This window comes from Carya illinoinensis, chromosome 11, assembly GCF_018687715.1.
Source record: "Carya illinoinensis cultivar Pawnee chromosome 11, C.illinoinensisPawnee_v1, whole genome shotgun sequence".
Taxonomy (NCBI): Eukaryota; Viridiplantae; Streptophyta; class Magnoliopsida; order Fagales; family Juglandaceae; genus Carya; species Carya illinoinensis.
In genome coordinates, this window is record NC_056762.1 from 7,266,140 (window position 1) to 7,276,834 (window position 10,695).

A 10,695-nucleotide genomic window follows, 5' to 3' on the forward strand; every position below is an offset into this window, starting at 1 on the left:
ATGAAATGTAACACTTTCACTATCTAAATATGACTGATTAGAACATTGGTCCAACTTATTCTTTATCATTTGAGAAGAGATAGTTGGGGTTCATTTGTTGAAGGAGGCAGTCTTCGTCCCTATCATTTTAGACAGTTATAACCGGTCCCCAAGTTGGAAAAAGAAAAATATGTTGTCGAAGTCTTCGTTCCATTTAATTCTGTAGACAATATTTGTGGTTCATAATGCTTTTCATTTAAGACCGGTCCCCAAGTTATTTGGAAGAAGAAAAATATGTTGTCGAAGTCTTCGTTCCATTTAATTCTGTAGACAATATTTGTGGTTCATAATGCTTTTCATTTAAGACCGGTCCCCAAGTTATTTGGAAGAAGAAAAATATGTTGTCGAAGTCTTCGTTCCATTTAATTCTGTAGACAATATTTGTGGTTCATAATGCTTTTCATTTAAGACCGGTCCCCAAGTTAGTTGGTAGTTGGAAAAAGAAAAATATGTTGTCGAAGTCTTCGTTCCATTTAATTCTGTAGACAATATTTGTGGTTCATAATGCTTTTCATTTAAGACCTAGGTACACCGGTCGGAGGTGAAAATTTATATAAAGGAGGAGGCTGCTGTGGATTCCTCTGCATCCCATTAACATTAAACTCAAGATGGCTGTCAAACTTTCTACTGCCCTTATAGTTTGCTTCATTGCATTTCTCATCCTCGCTAACCATATTGTTTCCCCTCGACAACTGATCGTGCAGGGTGGGGATCGATCTCTCTCTCTCTCTCTCTCTCTCTCTCTCTCTCTCATGTTTCCTCAAATCTCATCTTTGATGTTTGGATTAAGGGTTCGTCTGAATATTTAAATTATTTTAAAATTTTATGAATAGTAATAAAATATATGTTTTAATTAAGATATTTTATTATATTTTGAAAAATATGAGAGAAAAATATGAATAAAAATATTATAAAATTAAAAAATTATTTGACTATAATTTTTGTTTTGAAGTGTAAAAAAATGTATTGATTTTTATATTGAAATTATAAAATTTATATTACTTTTTATTTTTGGATAATAATTAGATAAAAATTTTTGAATATTTCAACTTTTAGGTTGAGAGTGACGTTTGGAAAAAAATTAATAAAAAATTTAAGAATTTTATTTAATAATTAATTAGTTTTTGGTTAATTGCAGTTGATGGTCCTGTCGGAGGAAACGTGTCCCCTGGATCTAAGCGTTGTCTTTACGAGCACTGCTAGAAAAGCAGCCTTGTATTCATATTTCATATGTTGTCCTATATAAACGGCGCATGCTAGACTAGAGACAGATGTAATGGGAATATATATAATATATATTTAGAAGCAAGATCGATCGATGCCTCCAAAGTGTCAAGTTGGCATGATGTGTATGGAAGTGATCAATAAATATAGATTTTAAGATATATTATTTGGCGTTTATCCTTTCCATTGTATTTATTAGGTACAAGCTTTACATAATGAACAACTGTGGAATTTCATCGGCAGGAAACTAATGTTCCTAGTGGAGGGATGGAAGTCCTTCAAAATCAAAATATACACACCGTACTGTCCCATTACATAGAGCTAACGATAGTGGTAGCTCATTGTGGGGGCAGCTTCATTCCTTAGAAATATTACTAATTTATTAATTTTTAAACATGTCTATAATTTTTGTGGAGTGTTCTAAAGGTGATGTTCTTCGATTTTTAATTATAATATATAGAAAAGATACTACCAAACATTATAGAAGAAAGAATACAAAAGTGTTCCGAACTTATAAAATATCAACTTGTCTAATATTTACTAAAATGCCCATTCAAACTACTTTAAGCTTAAATGATCATGAATTTATGATGATGAAATTCAAGATCGCTTAATACATGATTGAACGGTATATAGGATTCAACATGAACAAAGTTGCTATTTCAAGAACTATATATACATATAATCGGAGAATCCACTCGACATCTTTCTAGCTTTTAAAATTGTTGTTTTTTGCTCCTTTTAGTCCCACACCAGTGGGAAATAATAAAGGGGCAGAGTTTTGAGGTTATAAATAAGAGGCTTAGCCTCTTAGTTTAAGTGCACCAGTTGAAAGCTTATCTAGTAACTTTTGACTTTAGTTAAATTCCTCTATTAACCTTTTGTAAAAGGGGAAGAGGTGTAAAGTTAAAGTTTTACTAGTGGGGTAGCTTTGTAGGTGTGGTGAGGAGAAAAATTGTGTGATTGTAATAATTTTTCACATATTGAATTTTCTTCTCTGGGTCTGGTGGTTTTTCTCCTGTTTTGGAGTTTCCACGTAAATTTCTTGTGTTGTTATTATTTCTCTATTTTTCTTGTTATTCCTACAAAGGGTAGATCCTAGGGGGGTGAATTTGGAGGTCCAAATTCCCAACAATTGGTATCAGAGCCACTAGGTTCTTTTTGTGGGGTGGAGCTTTGGTGTGGTAGTGTGGATACGTACAGTCTAAGGAGGTTCTGTCTAGGAAATTGGAAATTTTAAGTGTGTCCATTGTGACCCTCCAATCTTTCCTGGGAACTGACTTAGTGAGGTACTATTCATTTGTACAGTAAATTCATCAAAGCAATGTCAGGAAGTAGGCCTTCAAATCTTGTCAAATTTGAGGTGGAGAAATTTGATGGGAGAATCAATTTTGGCTTGTGGCAAGTACAAGTCAAGGATGTCTTGATTCAATCAGGATTACACAAGGCATTGAAGGGCAGACCAACACCTGAAGTCAGCACTGGTACTAGTGTGACTGGTGAAAGGAGCAGATCTAAAATGAGCGATGAAGATTGGGAGGATCTGGATTTGAGAACAGCAAGTGCGATACGTCTGTGCTTGGCCAAAAATGTTCTTGCAAATGTGCATGGAATATCTACGGCAAAGGAACTCTGGGAAAAACTTGAAGAGTTGTATCAGACGAAGGGCGTCTCAAATCGTGTGTACCTGAAGGAGCAGTTTCATACACTGCGGATGAGTGAAGGTACAACTATTTCAGATCATTTACGTATTCTCAATGGCATTGTCGCTGAGCTAGAAGCTATTGGAGTTAAAATTGATGATGAGGATCAAGCCTTGAGATTCATCTGGTCTCTTCCACCTTCTTATGAGCACATGAAGCCTATTTTGATACATGGGAATGAGAAAATAATTTTTTCAGAGGTTACCAGTAAAATCTTTTCTGAAGAGAGAAGACTAAGTAGTGGAAGTAATGTTCCACTTGAGAACTTAGCGATGGTAGCAGCTGGAAATGGGAAGATGAAGAACTCCATGAAGAAGAAAGTAGTCTGCTGGGAGTGTGGACAATCTGGGCACGTCAAGAAAAATTGTCCAAGGGCTGGAGCAGGTTCGGCAAGTGGCTCCAAATCAGTAAATGGAGATACTGATATTGATGCTAATATTGTGTCTCTCTCCATGGAAGATTTTGATCTTTAAAAAGAGACATGTACATCCTCATGGCATTACGCTAGTTCCCAAAGTTGCCATGATAGAGTATGTGTTAATATTAGCGGGTCCACAAGTTTGCACACAGGCATTGGTTTGGCATTGATGCAGGGTGTGTGGTGGAAATTCATGTCGATGGCTGATGAACTTCTAGGAGAGCCAAACGTGGAAGTTACACCATAATTTTCAGCAAGGTTGTTTTTCGACATGGGCCGAAGTGAAATGTTTGGAATTGATTTATTCTGAGTGGGTATGCTTTTATGGTGAAGTATGATAGCGGAAGCTATGAAGATCTTCATTGAGGTGGAGCTTGGCTGTGGGACTAGTCCAAGTCGCAAGGTGGAGATTGTTGTTTTTTGCTCCTTTTAGTCCCACACCGGTGGGAAATAATAAAGGGGCAGAGTTTTGAGGTTATAAATAAGAGGCTTAGCCTCTTAGTTTAAGTGCACCAGTTGAAAGCTTATCTAGTAACTTTTGACTTTAGTTAAATTCCTCTATTAACCTTTTGTAAAAGGGGAAGAGGTGTAAAGTTAAAGTTTTACTAGTGAGGTAGCTTTGTAGGTGTGGTGAGGAGAAAAATTATGTGATTGTAATAATTTTTCACATAGTGAATTTTCTTCTCTAGGTCTGGTGGTTTTTCTCCTGTTTTGGAGTTTCCACGTAAATTTCTTGTGTTGTTATTATTTCTCTATTTTTCTTGTTATTCCTACAAAGGGTAGATCCTAGGGGGGTGAATTTGGAGGTCCAAATTCCCAACAAAAATTTGCATAAACTGATCTACCATATCTTTCTCATAAGGAATTCATGCACCGCATCTTAATTTAAAGAATTCACGGAGATTTTTTTGAATCACAAAGAACTATTTGCAGCAAATATTGATGGAAAGGAAAATTAATTAACCATTATTAATGTGATGTACAAATATGGAGTTGTTGTGTTCTATAGAAATGTTTAAAATTCCAATAAATATTGAAATACAACATTTACTTTATCATTATGTTTGGTGACATCATGGTTCTACTTTATATGAACTTAAACCTCTTATGCCTCATTTGATACTGAAAGTATTTCATCTCATATCATTTCATCATTATAATTTTTCTAAATTTTTACATAAAATATAATAAATAATTCAACTTTTTCAAATATCAAAATAATAATAATAATAAATAATATTCTAACAATATTTTATTCAATTTTAAACTTTTATCTTAATTCATCTCAATTTTAATTAATTATCCAAACGACACTTGTGAGAAATCAAGACACAACCGCCAACAGGTCAGAGGAACTCAATGTCAACAAATTTTTGCGAAGTCCCTATATTTTTTTTTTTTTTGTTTTTTTTTGAAAAATAACCTCATTATCATTTATGAATTCAGAATCATACATCTCCTATCATTTTCCAAACTATGAACAATACAGTCCAGTACCTCCTCTATCCAAACTTTTTCTTCATCTAAGCTTAAAGCAAATTTAGCCAAATTATATGCCACAGTGTTCTTTTCTCTATAAACAAATTGTAAAAACTAATCCTTCCTATTCCTCATAACATTCCTAATAACATCAACTAAAGGACTTATGACAGACAAGTCCTCTTCTTCACTCTGCACAGCTGCTATGACAACTTTAGCATCTCCTTCAAAAATTACTTTATGCACATTCAGATCACTACACACTTTCAAAGCCTTCCAAATAGCATGACATTCTGCCACCTCTGCTGATTGAACATTCAACTTGTTGTCACAAGCTACAAGTAAAGCCTCTCCATTCTCATCTCTCATGATCACCCCCATCCCCATTTTCCCCCTCTTAAGACCTAAGGAAGCATCCCAATTCACCTTTACAAATTCTGCTAAAGGTCTAGTCCATGCTGCATTGTGAACTGGTCTGGCCTCCTCCTGAACTTCTATCTTATTCCTTCTGGTGGCCTGTTTATAATCCTCAAGAGCCTCTATAGCTGATAAAAGCAACCTTTTTGGGCATGTAAGTTTGTTTTCAAACACGAATGTGTTTCTTCTCAACCAAACTTTCCTTAATTGCATAGCCACAGCTTCTAACTTTCCTCTATCAAGGCCTTCCATTAGTCTTTCCCATAGCAACAAAAAGTCCCCTCCATCCCTTTTCCATTTCTGAACCCCACTCAATCTGTTACCCAGACATCATTGGCTACCTGGCATTCCCATAGTACAAGCATCACTGACTCTTCCTCTCTATGGAAAATAGGACAGATGGGATCCTTCATAATCTTTTTCTGGAATAGGTTCTTCTTTGTAGAAAGTTACTCATTTGCTACCTTCCACAAAAACACCTTCACCATGTTTGGCACCTCAAGCTCCCAGATTCTCTTCCATCTGTTATCAACCTGTTTCTCCGTGGATGATTCCCCTTTACCCCATCTTCTTCTGTCAAGCTGTAGGTAATATGCACTCCTCACAGAAAATACCCCCTTCTTAGAGGGCCCCCAAACTACCTTATCCTCGATCCTGCCTTTGCTTACGGGTATGCTCAATATCTGATTTGCCTCTTCTTTCTCAAACACAGCATGAACCCTTGCCTCATTCCACTCTCCTTTGTTTCCTCCCATTAACTCTTCTACTTTTGCATCTGCTCTGAGTACTAATATTGGTGATTGAACTGAATATGAAGTAGGAGTATTTAACCACTTTTGACCACAAATTTGAATATTCTTTCCATCCCCCACCCTTCACCTCAGTCCCTCCTTAATCAACTCTCGAGCACTCCAAATGCTTCTCCATATCAGAGAAGGTTTGGAGCCCATCTTAACCTCCAAGAAGTTTGAGTGTTTAAAATACTTCTCTCTAAAAACTACTAAAGCCAGAGAATTAGGGGACTGAATAAGCCTCCACCCTTACTTAGCTAATAAAGCTAAATTAAAGCAACTCAGGTCCCTAAATCCCAAACCTCCCTTCCCTTCCTGTCTAGCCATCTTCTCCCACTTCCTCCACTGAATTCCCCCTTCCTTCTGATGCTTACCCCACCAAAACTTTGAAAACATGTTATTAATATCATTACACAGTTTGAAAGGCAGCTTGAATACACTCATAGTGTAAGTGGGAATAGCCTCCAACACAGCTTTTATCAGTACTTCCTTTCCTGCCAGGGACAAAAAGTTATTCTTCCAACTAGTTATCTTGTGCCAAATCTTTTCTTTCAGTACTCTGAAGGTATTAAACTTTGATCTTCCTACAACAGTTGGAAGGCCAAGGTATCTGTCATAGCTGCCACATGCTACTGAACCACCTGCTTCTAAGATGTTGTTCTTTGTCACTAAAGAGGTGTTGGTATTGAAAAAAATGGATGTTTTATCTTTGTTAGGGAATTGGCCCAAGGCCTTTTCATATCTCTTTAAGATCTCTTGCAATTTGTGCCATTCCTCAAGAGTAGCTTTGCCAAACAATATGCAGTCATCTGTAAACAACAAATGGCTTTTGGAGATTCCACCTCGTGCCACTTGAAAACCTCTAATGATCCCCATCCTTTCTGACTGATTTAGCAAGCAACTAAGCCCCTCTACACATAAGATAAAAAGATAGGGTGACAAAGGGTCACCCTGTCTTAAACCCCTTGAAGGCCTGATTATTTGACCTGCCTTCCTATTAACCAGAACAGAATAGGTTACTAAGGTTACACACCTCATTATAAGCGCAATCCACCACTCACAAAAACCAAGCTTCTTCATAACAGCCTCCAAGAACATCCATTCAATTCAATCATATGCTTTAGACATGTCTAATTTTACTGTCATACTCCCTACTTTACCCTTCTTTCTAGTTTTCATGGAGTGAATCATCTCATATGCTACCATGATATTATCTGAAATAAGCCTTTTTGGTAGAAAGGCACACTGAGTTGGAGCAATAATTCCAGACAAAACTTTTTTAAATCTATTTATAATAGTATTGGATATTAGTTTGTACAAAACATTGCACAAACTAATGGGCCTGAAATCACTCACATGTTTAGGCTCTTTTAACTTGGGAATCAAGGCTATGAAAGTATAATTCAGCTTGGGAATCCAAGTGTTACCATTGAGAATAGATAAAACAGTTGCACACACCTCATCTGCTACTTGATTTCAGTGGCTTTGGTAAAAACAAGCACCAAAGCCATCTGGTCCAGGCGACTTCAAAGGGGACATTTGTCTCATATCCTCCTCAACCTCTATTCTAGAGAAATTCTTGAGTAGCATGTCATTCATATCTTGAGTCACCCTTGGCTCCATACTGCTCAAACAACCTTCTAAATCTGCCCTGGATGGCTCAGTTGAACTGAAAAGCTTCTCAAAATAATGGCCAAAAGCTCTTCCGATCTCCGCACTTCCACTAACCATTCTGTTATGCTCATTTATAACCTGCCTAATTGTGTTTCTCTTCCTTTGTTGGTTTGCACAAGCATGAAAATATTTTGTATTTTTGTCTCCATGCTTATACCAATTAGCCTTAGCTCTCTGTCTCTACCTTAAATCCTCTTTCTCCAATAAAATACTTAATTCTTCCTACACTTTTCTAATCTCATAAACACTCTGTTCGCATTCAACCTCCTATAACTATTTTAGCCTAACTGTTTGTGCCTTTATCTCCCTTTCTCCCCCCTCTCCTGTTTTGTCTACTCCACTTCTGTAAAGCTGTCTTACTTTTAATCAACAATTCTTCCACTTTTTCCAATGGATTACTTTTACCTTCTAAATTTGCCTTGGATGGCTCAGTTGAACTGAAAAGCTTCTCAAAATAATGGCCAAAAGCTCTTCCAATCTCCGCACTTCCACTAACCATTCCGTTATGCTCATTTATAACCTGCCTAATTGTGTTTCTCTTCCTTCGTTGGTTTGCACAAGTATGAAAATATTTTGTATTTTTGTCTCCATGCTTATACCAATTAGCCTTGGCTCTCTATCTCTACATTAAATCCTATTTCTCCAATAAAATACTTAATTCTTCCTGCACTTTTCTAATCTCATAAACATTCTGTTGGCATTCAACCTCCTATAACTATTTTATCCTAACTGTTTGTGCCTCTATCTCCCTTTCTCCCCCTCTCCTGTTTTGTCTACTCCACTTCTGTAAAGCTGTATTACTTTTAATCAACAATTCTTCCACTTTTTCCAAGGGATTACTTCTACCTTCTTCCTTAGTCCAGGCCCTCCTAACCACCTCTACACAGTCTTCCTCTAAAGCCTAGCTTGCTTCATACTTGAATCCTTGATTTTTTTGCCTAGCTCCCTCCTCTTTCCTTGTAAGACATGAATCAAAAGTGGCTTATGATCTGAGATTCTAGTAGGTAATACTTCCACCCAAACTTCATTATACTCTTCTAACCATTTTGAATTTGCAACTGATCTATCCAGTCTCTCTCGAGTGAAGGTCTCATCCTCATGCATATTGCTCCAAGTATACTTTTCTCCCTTCCACCCTAAATCATGCAAGCTCATTCTTGATATAACTTCTCGGAAATCCTCCATTTGTTTCTCAGGCCTTGCTCTCCCTCCCTCTCTCATCATTAGTGACTATTTCATTAAAGTCCCCCACTATGCACCATCCCACCATACCTTTTGGTTCAAGAGAAGCTAAAAGGTCCCATGATTCCTTTCTTTTTGCCACCTCAGGCTGCCCATAAAATCCAGTAAATAGCCACTTCTCCTTTGTCCCTTCATCTTGAAACCATGCATTGATATGCCTTTGAGAATAGTTCTCTATTTCTAAGTTAACCTTATCATTCCATAGTAGTAACAGACCACCCCCTTTCCCCACTGGATCTACTATGAAACAACTTTCAAACCTGAGCCTCCTTTTCAGCCTCTCAAAATTAACCCAACTACTCTTAGTCTCCATAATAAAAATAACATTGGGTTTATTAATCTCTGCTAGATTGCAGAGATCTTGAACTATCCGAGGGTTCCCCAACCCTCGACAGTTCCAACTTAGGATTTTCATAATGTTTGGCAGGGCTGGTTTCTAGCCGCCACCACTACATTTGTGATATCAATCACCACCTCCCCTTCCTCATTCCTTGCTTTTTTTCCCCTTTCTATTCTTTGTTCCCCCTTTTTCTCTTCATAGCACCTTTTTTGTCCACCTACTGCCTTACTCTCCTCTTCCACTCTCAGCCCCTTTCCTCTGGCTCTTCTCTTTCACACCCCCTTCTTATTTTTATTTGTTTATGTTATCTTCCACCCTGTTATCTCAGAATCTTCCACTTTCCCAGTAACATCATCCTCCAATCTATCCAGAGAAACCTGACTTTCTACCTCCATTAGATCCTTTTCTCTAACTTTGTCACCCCTCCCTTCTAGCCTCTCTTCACCCTGCAATAAAATAATCCTTGCCTCTTCCCTATCTTCAGTTTCTTTTTCTTTTATTTCATGCATAGCTTGCTCCTCTCATTCCTTTCTACACTCAGTAAAACTCCCCCTACCAAACTTCCTAGAACCCTTTCAATTTTCTCTCCCCCTCCCTCCCCCATTTTTTCTGACTAAACCTCACTGGCCTTAGTCATGTTCTTTTTATAATTCTTCATTCTCACTCATTGACTAGCCCTCATCCACACCCCATACTGACCCTCCCCTCCATTATTCCCTCCCTGCATTTTGCAACCTGCCTCACCATGCATTATACATCCGCAATCAAAACATATTTTGGGTAACTTTTCGTAGCCAAAAGGAACCCATATGCACTCCCCTTTCACCTTAATAGTTCTTTCCCTGGGTAGAGGCTCCATAACCTTCATCTGTATTTGGACTCTCAGATAAGGTCCCCACCCACTTCCATCTTCCAGCATATCCACCATCTCCACTTGACCCATTGTCCCTCCTATATGTTCTCCTTGGGCCTTATTCAAGCATGCTAAATGTAAGTTATGCATCCTTACCCAAAGGCTCTCTGACTCAAGCACCATCCGATGAGAGGGTGTGAATCCATCAAACCTCTTCATAGCTAAAAGTTGATTATCAAACATCCACGGTCTCCCACCCTAGACCCTCTCCTTATCTGCATGAGTCTCAAAAGTAATAACAAACGTGTTTTGACTTACCTCCAGGAATTTCACTGCCTTGCTAATCCTCCACACTTTTGCCATGGTTGATCCCAGTATCTCCTTGCTAATGACTAGCATCAAGCATGTTGAACATAAGGTTTCAAGCTTTGTGTAATTATATATCTACACATAGATTTTGATGATAACAAATGAATTCAAAGAATGAAGGAGTCTCAAGCTCAAGTTGTCCACAC

At 37.6% G+C, this 10,695-nt stretch overlaps 1 protein-coding gene and 1 long non-coding RNA gene across 2 annotated transcripts; one reads left to right on the forward strand and one right to left on the reverse strand.

The window, feature by feature from the left end:
- The first annotated feature begins 570 nt into the window (after positions 1 to 570).
- LOC122282559 lies at positions 571 to 1,424 on the forward strand. The gene is made up of 2 exons (XR_006230408.1): positions 571 to 744; positions 1,178 to 1,424. It is a non-coding gene; the product is annotated as an uncharacterized LOC122282559 (long non-coding RNA).
- A 3,553-nt stretch (positions 1,425 to 4,977) lies between these two features.
- On the reverse strand, positions 4,978 to 7,802 carry LOC122282171. The gene is made up of 4 exons (XM_043094126.1): positions 7,574 to 7,802; positions 6,374 to 6,982; positions 5,734 to 6,085; positions 4,978 to 5,596 (listed from the first exon to the last, which is right to left on the reverse strand). Exons 1-4 carry the CDS (start codon positions 7,800 to 7,802, stop codon positions 4,978 to 4,980), a joined length of 1,809 nt encoding a protein of 602 aa, XP_042950060.1.
- Positions 7,803 to 10,695: the final 2,893 nt, after the last annotated feature.